The sequence below is a fragment of the Thalassophryne amazonica genome, chromosome 12, assembly GCF_902500255.1.
Source record: "Thalassophryne amazonica chromosome 12, fThaAma1.1, whole genome shotgun sequence".
In the NCBI taxonomy this organism is placed as follows: Eukaryota; Metazoa; Chordata; class Actinopteri; order Batrachoidiformes; family Batrachoididae; genus Thalassophryne; species Thalassophryne amazonica.
The window spans coordinates 78,100,249-78,119,244 of record NC_047114.1 but is presented as its reverse complement, the minus strand read 5'-3'; the positions used below and the strand labels follow the sequence as shown (position 1 = coordinate 78,119,244).

General features: G+C 41.0%; 1 protein-coding gene across 1 annotated transcript in view; it reads right to left on the bottom strand.

Moving 5' to 3' along the window:
• Positions 1-631: 631 nt before the first annotated feature.
• Positions 632-18,996, bottom strand: part of LOC117521772 (matrix metalloproteinase-16-like) — a 43,194-nt gene continuing 24,829 nt past the window's right edge. The window contains 6 exon segments of the mRNA XM_034183112.1: positions 632-1,821; positions 4,151-4,266; positions 8,401-8,551; positions 14,460-14,598; positions 14,698-14,915; positions 17,349-17,510. Of these exon segments, the coding sequence (XP_034039003.1) occupies positions 1,460-1,821; positions 4,151-4,266; positions 8,401-8,551; positions 14,460-14,598; positions 14,698-14,915; positions 17,349-17,510 (1,148 nt within the window). The 3' untranslated portion in view covers positions 632-1,459.

Sequence of the window (18,996 nt, the reverse complement as noted above, 5' to 3'; positions counted from 1 at the left end):
TAGGCTATGTGAAATGTAAACTGAAAACCCTCTGGCAAATGTTGAAAACAATGAATATGCAGGAGTTTGTTGCATTAGAGGATCCGTGTTTGGGGTATTAGTGTCCAGACTTGGCAGCAAACGTGCTGCTGTCCAGTAACTGATGTTGCGCTTGCTATGGAGCAGACAATTCTTCACTGCAGCCAGTTCTTAATGCATAAGCAGTTTGAATTTCTAATGTGTGATCCCAGTGTTTAGACTCACTACTTCAAAGAATATAAGACGTGGGACATCTGTTTTTAAGGCAGGCTCATGAATATTGCAAAGAGGTTTTGGCCCCCGTTTTGGAGTCCCTAGCTATTAACTGCTGCTTCCTCTCAGTGGGCAGGTTTCTATTGTCCTCTAAATTGCGCAATTAGAAGTGAAGCAGTGAATTAAAAATATGCTTAATGGGAATGTGTATTTCTTAAAAAAAAAAAAAAAAAAACTCAAATTTGCAAGAGTGTTTTTACGCTCACCTTAGGTGGCTTCTCAGGTGATTTGAAAAAGCCATATTTCATAAGACTGCAACAGAAACACATTTGCTGCAATTATAGGTCACGTGACATACAGAAAGAGTCACATGGCATACACTATGGTGCGGTACATGTGGACAGAGGAAGAGAGCTTGTTAAACCTTATAAGATGACATACTGGCAACATTAGATTAAAAAAAAAAAAACAGCAAAATGCCCATATTTAGCAGGACTTGCACATCTCTCGCCATGACTGTTGGAATGACAGTAACAGCGAGAGAACAAAACCCAAGAGACAGAAAAAAATTTTACTCACTTTGCAATTGTCTTTTGTCAACATTCTGAAAATATCACTTAAATATTGCACAAATCTGTAAACGGGTGGATACAGTGTGAATCATACAAGAAAATCATAGTGTGACACCATTAGGATGATCCACAGATGGAAGATATCCACCAAAAACAAAAACACCAAGCTGGAATCCTCTTTGGAAGAAAAAGCCATATTTGGTTTGTGTATCAGTCTCACACACAATGAATGATCTTTTATGGGGGCCCAAAAGCTTAAAAACAAACAAACAAATAAATACATAAACAAAGCACAGCTCTGATGAAGTGAATTAAAAGGTTAAAGTTGTCCGCTGAAGTTAATGCTGGGGGCTTTTTAAGAGGCGTGCAGAAACGGGGATAAACAAAGGTTCCACATGGAGGAGTTCAGTTCAGTTTTGTCTCACTTAACTGAGTTTGTTGCAAGATACAGAAAAATGTTTATACATACGTATAAGTTGGACAACAGAGAGAAACTCCCTCATTGCTCCTTTCACTTCATCTTGCATGTTGTGGGTTCAAATCAGAGCTTTGCAATCTGCCAGCTTGGAGATTTTACCCTTTATAGTATTTGAGGATTCAAGCTAGATCTTAATCAAAGTTTCATGCCGCTCTCTCTTCATGGTGGCATCAGTCCCTCAGACCCACTCCTGCATGGAGCGCTTGCAGTACAGTATGTGGCGCTGCGTGCTCTTCCTCCGAAACTGGAAAACCGTATAGAGGAGGACCATCATACACAACGCCAACACGCAGGGGATGGCGATGGCCACTGCTTTCTCTGTACCTCCTGTGCTGTCCAGTTTAATGACAATATCTGCATCGCCGTTGTCGTAGTGACGTTCCTCAGCCACTGGGGGGTTCCAGTCCCAGTCGGGGTCTGCTGGAAGGCCGTCACAGCCCATGAAGTCCCTCAGGATGGACCGAGGGTAGCCAGGCTCCACGCGAAGCAGCTGGTTGTTGAACTTCCAGTACTGCTTCCCCTTGTAAAAGTAAGTAAAACCTGGACAGAGACAACGTGCAACACAATGGATTTGATTTACACATTCACATTCAAAGAGAACAGGTTGATTTTAACTAGTTACACAGTTTTTGTTTTATTTTTAACAAATTATACAACATAATATACCATCAACAAAAAAAGGGATATATTGATGGATGGCTGGAAGCACGGTTGTATAAGTTGTTTGGAAAAATGTAAGGTTTTTGTTTTCCTTTAAGGAACAGGTCAGTTTGTAAAAGCCATAGACTGTATATATATACTGGACAAAGCCTGGGTGACGTCACCCATAGATTTTCTCTAGAGACCTGGAACAGCCGATAAGAAGCCTGTGCCTGGGCCGTGTTCTGGTTGTTGCCATGTTCACAGCAGCAGTATGATGAACTCATTAATGCATAAAGGTGTGGAGCATGGGACACTCCGTGTGTGGCAAAAGATGCCTGAACACGCCCATGTCTTTGAGTCAGAGCCACCTAACCTGAGTTCGGATGTTTATTAAATCATATTTTTGGGGACTGTGCAATGGATCTCTTAACCGTTTACAATGACCCTAACAAATTGTGGACATTAAAAGTTATAAGCCGCTTATTTTCTCAGTAACCATGCATTAAACGAACGTAATGGATGAAGGTACCGACAGCTGCTAAAAGTGATAACAATGTTAGCATACAACATTAAATCTAACGTGAATTTCACTCAGCACGAATACTGCAACAGAGACATCTTAGATGATCCTTTAGGGCATTTTACCACCCAATAAGCAGTATAATTCCAGGTGTTTGCAATAAAATACTCCAAAACAACAGATATAGCCTCCGTGTGTGGCAAAAGATGCATGAACACGCCCATCTCTTTGAGTGAGACCCACCTAACCTGAGTTTGGATGTTTATTAAATCATATTTTTGGGGACTATGCAATGGTTCTCTTAAAGGTTTACAATGACCCTAACAAATTGTGGACATTAAAAGTTATGAGCCGCTTATTTTCTCAGTAACCATGCATTAAGTGGACATAATGGATGAAGCTACCGACAGCTGCTAAAAGTGATAACAATGTTAGCATACAACATTAAATCTAACGTAAATTTCACTCAGCACGAATACTGCAACAGAGACATCTTAGATGATCCTTTAGGGCATTTTACCACCCAATAAGCAGTATAATTCCAGGTGTTTGCAATAAAATACTCCAAAACAACAGATAGAGCCTCCACAATCCGTATCAAGCGGACACTGAGCTAAAATCAGATGTGGAGTCATTTGACTCAGCTGCGGTCACTCAAAGCCCCCAAATTTACGTAACTTTATGATACATCTTAAACTAAGATGTTAGAAAAAATTCACCCCCAGTACAGTTGTCATGGAGGAGGAAACAATCTATAGAGACCAAAACAGTTGTTGTATCAGGCTGTAAACATGTTTATTTCCTATGGGAATGTGCTCTGTTTTGGAGAAAACCTCAAGTGGCCAGTCAAGGAACTGCACTTCTGTGCTGAGTTGATCTGGCCTTGTTGTGGTTTACCACTTGGTAAAAGCACAGAAAATACTATATGGTGAACAGACAGCTACTGTTTAAAAAGGGTACTGCAGTCTAGATTTAAACAATTAGAGAGAGTTATCTCCCCCTGCACTTTGTCTCTAGACCCAGTGTTGCTGCGCGGTTGCCAAGTTACTCTTGTTAGTGCATGTTAGCATGACAGCACATTAGCTAGCAGTAGTTGGCTGTGCATCACAAATAATCACTGCCTTGCTAACCCATCTGCGCATGGATCACAGGGTATAAATGCAAGTACTCGACTGTTAAAATTACATAAAATGCCCATCTCACACACACACACACAAACACACACGTCATTCCTTTACAAAATACGGCAGTGTCGCCGTGAGGCAGAGGTCTGGCTATAAAAAAGTGCTGCCACTACAGCGAACAATTTATTTAAAAAATGATATTTAACAATTAAACTTCTTTTGCAGTCAAGATTGGCCAGAGGCTGGTATAAATGGTGTACTGTTGTCTCAAGCGTCTTAAGAGAACAATGTCAAGAGAAATGACTTCCCAAATAGGCAATTGATACAAGTACAGCAACTTTGCATTATTAAAATTTAATAATAGCTTGAAACAGACATGCTAAACTGGTTTAAACTGCATAAATGTATTAAAACATGGCTGCAAATGCGATTGCATAAGCTTTCGGCTTTGCAGGTCTGACACTTTCACAAGAGCTTCACGTAACCCTGCAGGAGCTAAATGAGGTTAGTATGAGGCTTGTGGTAAACATGAGAAAGCCCATTAAAGGTTAAAGTTAATTAAAACACACAACAACTAATGTACCATTGGCCTTATCCACAAAAGCCCCCTGTGGAGAGTCGGGGATGCCTTTCCAGACGGTGATGGGTTTTGGATAACCTGGATCCATGGTCCTCATGTCCTCATTGTACCTCCAGTATCTACAAAAGGATATATAAGAATTGATAAATAAGTAGAAGGATTTTAATACAAGAAAAGACATCAAATCTAGGCTTAAGTCCTCCCATGTGCCTTATGGCAAACTGTAGCTAAAATTTCACATAATTTTTGAAGATAATCCTTCTCTGGTCCACTCCACGATGAAGCTGTGCAACTGGTCATGCAACAGACAGAAGCTGCCAGTAATGTCTTCAGAGTTGTCATGAATGTTTTAGTAGTTTTCCTTCCCTATTCTCCTTTTTGCATGGTCAGTCAGTTTTTGATTACCGCCTACCCAAGGCAGTATTTGTTTGTATTAGATGTGACACTCTGTTAGAGACTGCTTAAAAAGCTTAAAATACTCTCTCTGTGCAATGGCACCAGTTTACATTTTTGTGGCTGTGCAGAGTTGTGCTCTTCTAAAAAACAAAATAAAAATCACTCACTCAAGTTTGCACTCCATGCCAGTCCACAATTCATTCAGCGGTGTCCTTTCATAGTTACATAAAAAAATATAATGTGCATAAGGGTGGTCTCCCATTGGCAATTTTTGATGCCAGTTGTTAACGTTTGATGGAAAAACTATTTATTCTAAATTTGGGCCTGAATCTGTGGTAAAAGTAGCATTGTAGAACACTGTGAGCAATCAGGAAATGCAGACCGGTGGTTATCTTGTGTAAAAGCAGGTCAAAGTGGATGAGAGGGCAAAATATGTTGAGCAAAATCCTCCAACTGATCTTCCTCCTTAACATGAATCCCATGAAAAGCAAGTTGTGCTCTTCAGCAGAATACAGTTTTGGGATCTTAACAGAAATATTTTAGGTTTTGTTTTCAAAAGTATGGAAAAAATATGGAATTCATGAGGCATATGTTAAAAAAAATTTGTGCTAGGGGAATTGTACATACTTATGTATTTGGCAATATAAGAAGAAGTCAGTGGATCAAAGAGCCTTTTCGTATCATGCACCCACCCTGTGGAACAGTCTTCCTGCGACCGTGAGGCAGTCGGAGTCCATGGACATTTTTAAGTCAAGACTGAAAACCTATTTTTATTCTCTTTCTTATGAATAGTTTTTATTTTTTTATCTGTTTTATTCTTTTACTTCTGCTTTTAATTATGTATTTGAAATTTTTTATTCATTTTGAAATATTTATTTAAATTTTATGTTGAATTTTTCATGTAAGGCGCCTTGAGACGGCTTTTGCTGTGATTTGGCGCATTGTAAGCTAATTAAATTAAATTAATTTAATTCAATATTTGGTTGTATTCAGCAATACCTGGTTACACTCATATATAAGTGGGTATAAAGTAGTTGTTAATATGAATTTTGCCCACTGTTTTAAAACGACTAGCCCCATTTCCTCCATTTTAAAATTGGGAAGGAAATTACGGCCATTTCATTTGGGATCAGGACAACCTTCCCTCAAGGGTCTTGGTCCACTTGTTTTGGGTCACACCTGGTCAAATGGCAGCAAGGTGGCTTAGTGGTTAGCACCATTGCCTCACAGCAAGAAGGTCATGGGTTTGATTCCTACCTGTGGCCTTTCTGTGTGGAGTTTGCATGTTCTCCCCGTGTTTGTGTGGGTTTCCTCCCACATTTAAAGACATGCAGGTTAGGTGAATTGGAAACTTGTTAACTGTCCAGGTCTCCCTTTCAAAAGAGGATTTGATCTCAATGGGACTAACTTGGATAAATTAAATTTTAAAAATGAACGGCAACAAATCAAACCAGACAACAAAGCACAGACAGGAAAATACCCTAGAAATGGCTTTGCACAATATTACCCCTCTAAGACTATGAACATAATTGGACATTATGTTTCACCTGTTGGTAATCTGAGGTCAAACTCATCAGTTTACAAATGGGTTTTGCATTAAATTCAACCATATACTCACCAGCTAGTGATTTTAAGAGCAGTCGATCCCTGATCCATGTGTTCATTGACAAATTTGTTATGATTAGAGGATTAAATTAGAGGAAACGCCACCTTCCCTCACTGAGGGAAGACATGGGTGGACTGTTTTTGGACAAAACGTGTCCTTTTGGTGGTGATGTGCAACAGCCGGTGGAGGGATGACAGTATCATGACAAAGCACTTTGTCAGGTCTCACCACAGGGTCCCCTGACCTCTGAGGACATGATTGATCATGACAGCTGAACAAACACAAGTGTCACGCTGGCAGACTCTAAAACTCTGAACACATAAACAAGTAAAGTAAGTTCTTTCAGCTTCTCCAGTGTGGATCTGCTCAAGGTTGCGCAAACAACAGATCCACAAAATTTGTTAGGACTGAATGGAACCCTGCTTTAAACTTAAATCTCAGTCCACCCAGCTGTAAATGGGTACCAGCCTTGACTGGGGAAGTAACATGCCATGGACCGGTGTCCCTCCAGTGGCAGGTGCATACTCTGATCTGCTTTGAAATTTTTTCCAGTCTTCCTACAGTGCCTCTGCAGGACCACGCATAAAGAGGAAGCTAATGGACATCAGAATGAGTTTTAGAGAAATGTGCAGGTTTAAAATGATATAACCTAATAGATTTTGAATAATTTATTTTCACTATCATTTATGAACAATGAAAGTCATTAGACTGAGACTTTTTACTGCACTCAATCCTTAAGAAGACAGACTCTGATATTTTCAAATGTGAACAGCTGAATGCGTTTCAGAGTCACTCGGTCAATATTCATGAAATAAAGTGTGCTGACGTCAAATTTATTTGTGACTTTTGTAAGTTTTTAAAAGCCATTAATCCATCTCCTGATTTGTTTTAGCTCATAATTAAATGTGTCACATTCAAAAACTGTCCAGAAATATGTTTAAAACTATTTCATTCATCCATCCATAGAAAGACTGCAGGTAAATGCAGGTTTCCAGGGGCGGGACTACAATATTTTGATATTGGGGTGGGGGGGTGGGTTATTTCAATAATGCAGAAAGTGAAACAGTAAAACTTACAACCATGGAGTTTTGATAATAATGGAATGAGTAGTAAGTCCTATATAGACCCTGAGGCCTGTCCATGCTGGTCATTTCAGTTGGACTCTCCTCTACATCCGAATGAGAGTATACAACCAAAACAGATACTTAACAGAACAGCAGTACAACAAAAGTTTACTTCCACAGCCAACACTCACACCCATTTACAGCTGGGTGGACTGAGACAGTGAAGGTTAAGTGTCTTGTCCAAGGACACAGACAGGTCGCACAGGTGGGATTCAAACCCAGGGCCCGGTATCATAAAGCAGTCTAATCTTGTTTAGTTGAATAAACTCACAGCGCTTAGTTAAAGTTTTGCGTTACCTGACTAAAGTTATTAGCCTGGTACAGAAGAGGCTAATTTTATTTTAGTTGACAAAACCTCAGTGTCTTACCTCAAAAAGTGGCAGCTATCATGTACCAACACTTGATGGAACACTTGGTTGTAGCAGACAGCTGTCATGATGTGTTTGTGACAATTCTCACATTAGCCACCGGGCAGCACTGTTATGCTGAGCAGCGTTGTGTGCACAACAAGGGTTGCTAAGTGCTAAGCACATCATTCTGTAGTTTGTATGTGTCCGTAAATGTTAATAAAGCCAGTTAACGAAACAAAGGCAGGATAGTTCATGACAACAACCAACCCGGAAGTAAACAAAACTGTCGCACATTGGAGCCATCTCTTGGTAACAGCACGCGTGAGGCCATTATGCCCGTGAAAACCATCGACTAACCTAAGACAGCTAATCTACAAGTTTAGCCATCGATGTGAAACGTGATTAGACGGATAACGTTGAACGACTAATTGTAGTCAACTAAGTAAGTTTAGTAGACTGAAAGATTAGACTGCTTCATGAACCCAGGTCCGGTTTACATTATTGGCAAACCAGCTGCTTATCCTCTGAGTTAGCTGCTCTACATGACACATCAGTATGATGGCATATTCATTCTTATTTTGGTCTTGAAAAGGCACCAGAAGCTAGATACAGATATTTAAAATCTTCTTGGGGAAGACCCCCAAACCCCAAGCCTCTCCACCCCCATGTATGAGGGGGGAAACAGCAACAAATGTGTGAATGAAATTGTTACTTTTGTCATTCCAAGTCCTGAGCCTCAGTCACACTAATTGCTAATTATAATTTTAATAACCTGACCTGTCTCCTTTGAAGAAATAGGTTTTCGCGACATCCTCCCACCAGACAGCGGTCTCGATACTCTGCGTGGGCATGCCACTCCCAAACAGTGAGATGTCCTGAGGGTACGAAGGCTGCAAAGTTGTGTCCTTGAAGACCCAGAAACGATTTCCTAAAATACACACAGAACTTTATGAGGCTTTCGGTCAAAGACGAGATTATACACGCAACCTCGAAAACAAAAAAAGCGCTGCTCTGGGCTCATTCTAAACTTCTATGAGGGTTTTTGCCAGGAGGTCTATTTATGCCTTCAAGTTATTTCAAATTACGCATGCAATTTAAAATGATGTGCAGATGGTTGACAGATCTGCACAGAAGAAAATCTGTTCAGGCTTATCTGTACAATACAGTACATATCAAGATGATGCAATGAAGGCAACTCAGATGAGAGTTGTTTTTGAGTTTTATTGAAGATATTGCATTTAATTCAGTTCGATTACACGTGCCTCGGGCAGAGTGAGGAGAGCTGCTGTGCAACATGTGCTTGCTGTTGCACTGCTCTGAGTGAATAAATAACGCACTCTGATCCTGCTGGATGACAGATGTCATGTTAATCTTCCTGATGGACGAATGGCTGCAGCCAACCAGAACACAGAACTCAAATAACCTCACAGCTGCACAGTTATTTACTATAACATAAGTTATTGCTGCACGGCCCCACAGCTCACGCGTGTGCATTCATGTGTAGTGGTGTTAGGCAAAAAACTGCATTTATTCCAAGCTGTTATTAAAGCTACAGTGTGTAGGATTTAGTGCCATCTAGTGGTGAGGTTGTAGCATGCATTATGCCGTTACCATCACGATATTGTTTCTCGCCATGTTTTCACTTGGGTGACCGAGATTCAGGCTCCCTTGTGATATGTAATATGTATGAGCCTCCATTTCACAAAAATGAGGGTTCTTAAACTTATCCTGCACTAGCAGCAATATGTCACTATTGGATTACTGTATCAACATGGCAGTGCAACATGGCAGCCTCCACTAGGGAGCCCGCTCCCTTGTAGCTATGCACACAAATCTGTTGACTTCCTGTTCCGGAGCACAGCGGTGTTTTGCTGTATCTGTTAATTTTGGCTCTCTGTTGGGACTGTTTACACAGAGACTGCTACCTGCTGCTTTGGACTTTGAACTAATAGTCTTTTTCAAGACTTTTTTACTTTTTTACCTTTTTATTTTTTATTTTTTTTACTTGACTCTACTGGTGGTTGGCTCTCACTGCGGTATTGTATCACTTCTTGTTCCGGAGCACAGCGGTGTTTTTCTGTATCTGTTAGCTGTTTGATCTGCGCAGTTAGATTGATCTAGTTATCTAGATTACGATTTGTTTCCCAGTGTAATCTTTACGTGCCTTAACTAAAGCACTCCTTCTGCTGAATCACCTCTAAATTATTTACACATTATTCGCTTTGCATGTTTTTAGGAATCCGCTAGCTTAGCGTAGCTACTAGCTCTTAGCCGATTTAGCATGGCGGCTTCTCCTGTCTCTCCCGCACTTTTCTGCTCTGGGTGTGAAATGTTTAGTTATTCCTCGGCCTCCTTTAGCAGTAATGGTACTTGTAATAAGTGTAGCTTATTCGTAGCTTTGGAGGCCAGGCTGGGCGAATTGGAGACTCGGCTCCGCACCGTGGAAAATTCTACAGCTAGCAAGGCCCCTGTAGTCGGTGCGGACCAAGGTAGCTTAGTCGCCGTTAGTTCCCCCCTGGCAGATCCCGAGCAGCCGGGAAAGCAGGCCGACTGGGTGACTGTGAGGAGGAAGCGTAGCCCTAAACAGAAGCCCCGTGTACACCGCCAACCCGTTCACATCTTTAACCGTTTTTCCCCACTCGACGATACACCCGCCGAGGATCAAACTCTGGTTATTGGCGACTCTGTTTTGAGAAATGTGAAGTTAGCGACACCAGCAACCATAGTCAATTGTCTTCCGGGGGCCAGAGCAGGCGACATTGAAGGAAATTTGAAACTGCTGGCTAAGGCTAAGCGTAAATTTGGTAAGATTGTAATTCACGTCGGCAGTAATGACACCCGGTTACGCCAATCGGAGGTCACTAAAATTAACATTGAATCGGTGTGTAACTTTGCAAAAACAATGTCGGACTCTGTAGTTTTCTCTGGGCCCCTCCCCAATCAGACCGGGAGTGACATGTTTAGCCGCATGTTCTCCTTGAATTGCTGGCTGTCTGAGTGGTGTCCAAAAAATGGGTGGGCTTCATAGATAATTGGCAAAGCTTCTGGGGAAAACCTGGTCTTGTTAGGAGAGACGGCAGCCATCCCACTTTGGATGGAGCAGCTCTCATTTCTAGAAATCTGGCCAATTTTCTTAAATCCTCCAAACCGTGACTATCCAGGGTTGGGACCAGGAAGCAGAGTTGTAGTCTTACACACCTCTCTGCAGCTTCTCTCCCCCTGCCATCCCCTCATTACCCCATCCCCGTAGAGACGGTGCCTGCTCCCAGACTACCAATAACCAGCAAAAATCTATTTAAGCATAAAAATTCAAAAAGAAAAAATAATATAGCACCTTCAACTGCACCACAGACTAAAACAGTTAAATGTGGTCTATTAAACATTAGGTCTCTCTCTTCTAAGTCCCTGTTGGTAAATGATATAATAATTGATCAACATATTGATTTATTCTGCCTAACAGAAACCTGGTTACAGCAGGATGAATATGTTAGTTTAAATGAGTCAACACCCCCGAGTCACACTAACTGTCAGAATGCTCGTAGCACGGGCCGGGGTGGAGGATTAGCAGCAATCTTCCATTCCAGCTTATTAATTAATCCAAAACCCAGACAGAGCTTTAATTCATTTGAAAGCTTGTCTCTTAGTCTTGTCCATCCAAATTGGAAGTCCCAAAAACCAGTTTTATTTGTTATTATCTATCGTCCACCTGGTCGTTACTGTGAGTTTCTCTGTGAATTTTCAGACCTTTTGTCTGACTTAGTGCTTAGCTCAGATAAGATAATTATAGTGGGCGATTTTAACATCCACACAGATGCTGAGAATGACAGCCTCAACACTGCATTTAATCTATTATTAGACTCTATTGGCTTTGCTCAAAAAGTAAATGAGTCCACCCACCACTTTAATCATATCTTAGATCTTGTTCTGACTTATGGTATGGAAATAGAAGACTTAACAGTATTCCCTGATAACTCCCTTCTGTCTGATCATTTCTTAATAACATTTACATTTACTCTGATGGACTACCCAGCAGTGGGGAATAAGTTTCATTACACTAGAAGTCTTTCAGAAAGCGCTGTAACTAGGTTTAAGGATATGATTCCTTCTTTATGTTCTCTAATGCCATATACCAACACAGTGCAGAGTAGCTACCTAAACTCTGTAAGGGAGATAGAGTATCTCGTCAATAGTTTTACATCCTCATTGAAGACAACTTTGGATGCTGTAGCTCCTCTGAAAAAGAGAGCTTTAAATCAGAAGTGTCTGACTCCGTGGTATAACTCACAAACTCGTAGCTTAAAGCAGATAACCCGTAAGTTGGAGAGGAAATGGCGTCTCACTAATTTAGAAGATCTTCACTTAGCCTGGAAAAAGAGTCTGTTGCTCTATAAAAAAGCCCTTCGTAAAGCTAGGACATCTTTCTACTCATCACTAATTGAAGAAAATAAGAACAACCCCAGGTTTCTTTTCAGCACTGTAGCCAGGCTGACAAAGAGTCAGAGCTCTATTGAGCTGAGTATTCCATTAACTTTAACTAGTAATGACTTCATGACTTTCTTTGCTAACAAAATTTTAACTATTAGAGAAAAAATTACTCATAACCATCCCAAAGACGTATCGTTATCTTTGGCTGCTTTCAGTGATGCCGGTATTTGGTTAGACTCTTTCTCTCCGATTGTTCTGTCTGAGTTATTCTCATTAGTTACTTCATCCAAACCATCAACATGTTTATTAGACCCCATTCCTACCAGGCTGCTCAAGGAAGCCCTACCATTATTTAATGCTTCGATCTTAAATATGATCAATCTATCTTTGTTAGTTGGCTATGTACCACAGGCTTTTAAGGTGGCAGTAATTAAACCATTACTTAAAAAGCCATCACTTGACCCAGCTATCTTAGCTAATTATAGGCCAATCTCCAACCTTCCTTTTCTCTCAAAAATTCTTGAAAGGGTAGTTGTAAAACAGCTAACTGATCATCTGCAGAGGAATGGTCTATTTGAAGAGTTTCAGTCAGGTTTTAGAATTCATCATAGTACAGAAACAGCATTAGTGAAGGTTACAAATGATCTTCTTATGGCCTCGGACAGTGGACTCATCTCTGTGCTTGTTCTGTTAGATCTCAGTGCTGCTTTTGATACTGTTGACCATAAAATTTTATTACAGAGATTAGAGCATGCCATAGGTATTAAAGGCACTGCGCTGCGGTGGTTTGAATCATATTTGTCTAATAGATTACAATTTGTTCATGTAAATGGGGAATCTTCTTCACAGACTAAAGTTAATTATGGAGTTCCACAAGGTTCTGTGCTAGGACCAATTTTATTCACTTTATACATGCTTCCCTTAGGCAGTATTATTAGACGGTATTGCTTAAATTTTCATTGTTACGCAGATGATACCCAGCTTTATCTATCCATGAAGCCAGAGGACACACACCAATTAGCTAAACTGCAGGATTGTCTTACAGACATAAAGACATGGATGACCTCTAATTTCCTGCTTTTAAACTCAGATAAAACTGAAGTTATTGTACTTGGCCCCACAAATCTTAGAAACATGGTGTCTAACCAGATCCTTACTCTGGATGGCATTACCCTGACCTCTAGTAATACTGTGAGAAATCTTGGAGTCATTTTTGATCAGGATATGTCATTCAAAGTGCATATTAAACAAATATGTAGGACTGCTTTTTTGCATTTACGCAATATCTCTAAAATCAGAAAGGTCTTGTCTCAGAGTGATGCTGAAAAACTAATTCATGCATTTATTTCCTCTAGGCTGGACTATTGTAATTCATTATTATCAGGTTGTCCTAAAAGTTCCCTAAAAAGCCTTCAGTTAATTCAAAATGCTGCAGCTAGAGTACTGACGGGGACTAGAAGGAGAGAGCATATCTCACCCATATTGGCCTCTCTTCATTGGCTTCCTGTTAATTCTAGAATAGAATTTAAAATTCTTCTTCTTACTTATAAGGTTTTGAATAATCAGGTCCCATCTTATCTTAGGGACCTCGTAGTACCATATTACCCCAATAGAGCACTTCGCTCTCAGACTGCAGGCTTACTTGTAGTTCCTAGGGTTTGTAAGAGTAGAATGGGAGGCAGAGCCTTCAGCTTTCAGGCTCCTCTCCTGTGGAACCAGCTCCCAATTCAGATCAGGGAGACAGACACCCTCTCTACTTTTAAGATTAGGCTTAAAACTTTCCTTTTTGCTAAAGCTTATAGTTAGGGCTGGATCAGGTGACCCTGAACCATCCCTTAGTTATGCTGCTATAGACGTAGACTGCTGGGGGGTTCCCATGATGCACTGTTTCTTTTCTTTTTGCTCTGTATGCACCACTCTGCATTTAATCATTAGTGATCGATCTCTGCTCCCCTCCACAGCATGTCTTTTTCCTGGTTCTCTCCCTCAGCCCCAACCAGTCCCAGCAGAAGACTGCCCCTCCCTGAGCCTGGTTCTGCTGGAGGTTTCTTCCTGTTAAAAGGGAGTTTTTCCTTCCCACTGTAGCCAAGTGCTTGCTCACAGGGGGTCGTTTTGACCGTTGGGGTTTTACATAATTATTGTATGGCCTTGCCTTACAATATAAAGCGCCTTGGGGCAACTGTTTGTTGTGATTTGGCGCTATATAAAAAAAATTGATTGATTGATTGATTGATTGATATGCTCATATGCACATATATTGATTTGTGGATGCAGGTAACTACAAAGTAATGAACAGACGGTTATGAATGCTATGTCATTTCTGCTAATAAACGTCACTAAATCCTACACAGTGTAGCTTTGCATAAGACAAATCCTACATGCAGAGGATGGGGTGTCACTGATTTTTTTACCTTTGAAAAAGACAAACTTTCCCTCACTGTTTTCATACACTGCATCAATTTTTGGAGGTAACCCTTTCCAGAAGTAGTTGATCTGCATGGGGTATCCAGGAACTACGGAATTATCTCGTACCCTCCAGAACCACTGGTCCTGTAAGAAACATAAATTAGGTATTTTCAGCATCATCGACTTCCTCCTGCTCTTCTTCAGGTCAATGTAAAGTACTCTTAGACTCAGGATCTGACTTACCTTGAATACAAAAAGCTCCTGTCGGAGGATGGCCAAAGTGTTGAAGCCTCCATCGCAGATGTTGGGTTTGGAGTTGGGGTTGGAGGGTTTGGCCCCCTGTGGAGGGCGATGGGGTCTGACATGGCGGTCATGCTTGCGAGGATCTGAAGGTGGTTGGAAGCGTGGAGGAGGGACTGTTGGTGGAGGCCTGGTAGGCTGTGGAGCTCTGTCCGGTGGACCTGTAGAGACAAAATTCTTAGTAGAGCAGAAAAACTCACCATGTACAATACAGAGTATATCAGCTACTTCAGCTAAGTCAAATCTGCAGAACCTACCATAAAATTTAGTTCATATAAAGGGTCATCCTGTACACCTTTTAAGTGAACTAATATAGATGATCATTGAGGTATATGTTGATAGTCCGACCCCTATGCCAGAGAGCTGATCTGCATAGATATACCAACGATAGTATTTATTGTTTCTGAGTATCATGTTAGCAAACTGGAGATCATGATATACCATAGTCAGTTGAAAAGTTCTCTCTCCTATGCCGTTATTTCAATAACAAGCAAAATATAAGTGAACCTGGTACAAGAATAATCCTTTACTTATTGAGTATCGCTACACCAAACGGTTTTTGCCCGCAATTGCCAGAATGCTCTGAATCCCCTTTGGTGTAACACATGCACACAGTAGTCTTTAAAAATGGCAATGTACATGGACATGCATTTGAAACAACATGCTGTTACTGAATTCACCCCTTTACCTGCATTGACAAATGATTGTTGTTTTTGGCTATATCTGTCTGGATGACAGTACAGTCTGAAGGTGTCTGAAGAGCAAAAATCCAGCAATAATGAGTTAGCATGAACAGACCTGTAGCGGGTGCACAATAAAAGCCACAGATGCACAGCATCAAGTGTGCGTGCACGACCCATGACAGATACCTGAAAACTTTACAAAAGCTACGCACACGCTTGAAGCAGGTTCGTCCTCTAAAAGACGCAATTCTACAGCATGGCAATGCTCTTCCACACAAGTTGACAAATACAAGATGCATTGCAGAGGCTCAAATTTTGCAAGATCTGTACAGTTCGGATCTTTCGCCCTTGAGCTTCTTCCTTTTATCCAAGCTGAAAGAACACCAGAAGGGACACCTTCATACTAATGATGCACAGGTGCAAGCAGCTGTGCATCACTACTGCTGAGAGAAGAAACTTGATTCCTTCACCGAAGGGATACAAAAATTGTTTGTGTAAGTATGTGGAAGGGAAGGTGACTACATGGAAAAGTAACAACACTGTCTGATAGAGAACATTACAAGTTTTAAGTACATATGCAATTCATGTGAGTATCTTGCTTGTTAATGAAATAATCAGGTAGGAGGCAGAATTTTTCAGCCGATGCTAGTACATCTCACAGCCCCTGTAATGTGCTGAATGACAGCTAATAGTTTCCAACTGACTCTAAGAGGAAAGAGGTCAGATGAGACAAGGTTGAAAGAATTTTGGCATTCTCTCCAAGAATTCCCCCTTTTTTTTTTATAAATAAAAGTCTTCCTGATGGCTCCATCCTCATCATCCTTCTCCCTGTATACGCCACATTCCTCCTCTGCACCATCTCAGTCTCACCTCTCTTACTTCATCTCTGAACTTTCCAACCTCAGCTCTCATATGCTTGTTTCTAATCACTCCCAAGGAAAATTGCGTCATCTTCAGCTCAGTCTCCTGTCTTAGACAGGCAATACAGCCGATCTCACTCCCATCTTGCAAACGTTAACTTTCACTCTTGCAGATACAATTCTATCACTAATCACTCCTGCCACTCCTTTCTAATTAACATGGGAAAAGTGACCATATCTGTTCTTATTATCTGTATGGTGACCAGCAAAACTACTTTTCTACCATCAACATGTGAATGCAACATAATGAGTGACAACAATACAGTGTATATAATAAAAGTGTAGGCAAAATAACATATAATCCTTTAAATTTTAGAAACGACCCAGAATGCAATACTGTGTTAAAACAGTCAGCCGAGCGTCTGGTCCGTCTCATTCTTTACAGTGTTTGACATCTACATTTTATTTGTACATACTGTATCTCTACAAAGAAGCTAATTATTGAGAATACAAGATTATTCAATTTTGCAAGAGTGGGTCAGCGGTCTTAACGGGACACTTGTGATGTGGACTTTGAAGCACGCTTATTGGCTGTGGCTGGAGACATGGCACATGAATCAAGAAACACAAAGGTTACTATGGCAATCGGATGTTTTGTGACCATCATGTGGAGCTTCTGGAACTTTTAAATATCAAAGAATACTAAGCTCTGTGAAACAAGAAGCAGCGTGGGACAACAGGACAATATTCTCCGTAGCTTCGGTGTCCTGCTTAAGGAGAAGTAAAATCAGCAGGATTGTTGTGTTGTATTATTTGTTACTTAGTTTGTCCAGTCTGCTTTACACTTACTGTATGTATTTTTAGCACTGGCTGCTCCAGTTACAGCACAACCAGGAAAATGGCTGATTGTAAATCTCTTCAAAATAAGGCAAATAATAATAGCACGCCCACAATGGTGGCTCACATGTGCAGGAGGGAGAATTGGATATAACACTCTTTTTTTTCCATTTTGGACACAAAGACAGAATAAACATGTGAAACAGATGATTACCATAGATTTTCTGGATACCCTGTAGGTCATCATGAGGTAGTTTGAAGTTCTCAGTGTCCATGTACTGATAGAAGGGAGCCATGATAGCAGTTGGGTCATTTGAGTGCTCCAGACCGAGGGCGTGACCCAGCTCATGAACAGCAACCAAGAAAAGGTCATTACCTGATGAGAGATATGATAAGCACAGTAAACAACCATATTCATATTGGGTGCATAGTGCTGATGTCAATGAATATGGGCACAATTACAGGGCAACTTCACTGTTGAATGCACACACAGTCACACTCATCTTCAACCGCTTAGTCCAATTAAGGGTCACGGAGGGCTGGAGCCTATCCCAGCAGTCATAGAGCGCAAGGCGGGGTACACCCTGGACAGGATGCCAGTCTGTCGCAGTGCTGTTGAATGCAAATGTGGGGGTTTTTTTCAACATGTATTTTTAGTGTTTTGGGTCATTTTAACTGTTGACCGTGTCAAGTGAACTCAGGTTGACATCATCCTCCAGACTACAGAACTACCCCCCAAGTCTTAGATAGCAACAACCCAGGCACACAACAAAAACGCATTGGTTCTCAATTTCCTGTTTCTTGGTCTTGGTCTTCAGATTAATCTGACCATAATCCTGATCATTTCATACATTTTTGTTGGCATTAGCAATGTTGAAAATGGTTGAAGGTCTGAACTTTGAGCCAGCTGATGCCCTACTTTATATAAAATGTAAGATCATGGTACCAACAAGTGAAAAAATATAGATCAATTTAAGCCATGCATGTCCGTTACGATACGATTGAGGGTGGGGGGGACTTAAAAAATAAAATCTTTACAGTTGGGCTCTACAGTCTACAGTTTCAGCTATTTACATAAATTTTATGACTGAAGCAGTCCTCAGGAGGTTGTTTCCCTTCAAAATATGGTTTCCTCCAATTTCGTTGTACCCCCCAATTTTGTTGTACCCCCCTGTACAATGACAATAAAGACTATTCTATTCTATTCTATTCACATCTGCAGCCCCACACAACAGCCAGTGAACCCCAGCCAGCAGTGAAAACGCTTCTCCTCTCCCTCTTCCCCGTATATCTGAAAACACAGAAAATACTCTCAGGAGACGGGCCGGAGCTGCTGCCATTAGTGCTCATCAACATGCAGCATTTACAGTTATGGCGCTGAGAAAACCCATAAAGGACGTGCAGTTCTCCACACACATAAACGGAGACGGTAGCGTTTTCAGCTCTCAACACGTAGATAATGATGGGACGCTGCATCACAGTGAATATGAATCTGACCCGTGACTGTGCGACAAACAGGAAAAGGAGAACAAAAGGACGGGAGGAAGAGGATGGGAGGCAAACAGTGTGGAAGAACAAATAAAACGCGAGCTGCAGCCCTCCTCCTGACAGACTGGCATCCTGTTGGTAGGGTAATTAATGCGCTGCAACAACATCTTTATTATGCTGGTGAGGCTGCTGCACCCTGCTGGCATCAGTGTGAGGCAACACAGCATACTAAAACATGACACAACACTGCATATAACATAAAATAATGCCACAAATTAACATCTAAGAAACAAAACACCACATAATGTAACAAAACTATATCATAATACAACATGTAACACAACATGCATCCATCCATTTTCTATAACCGCTTA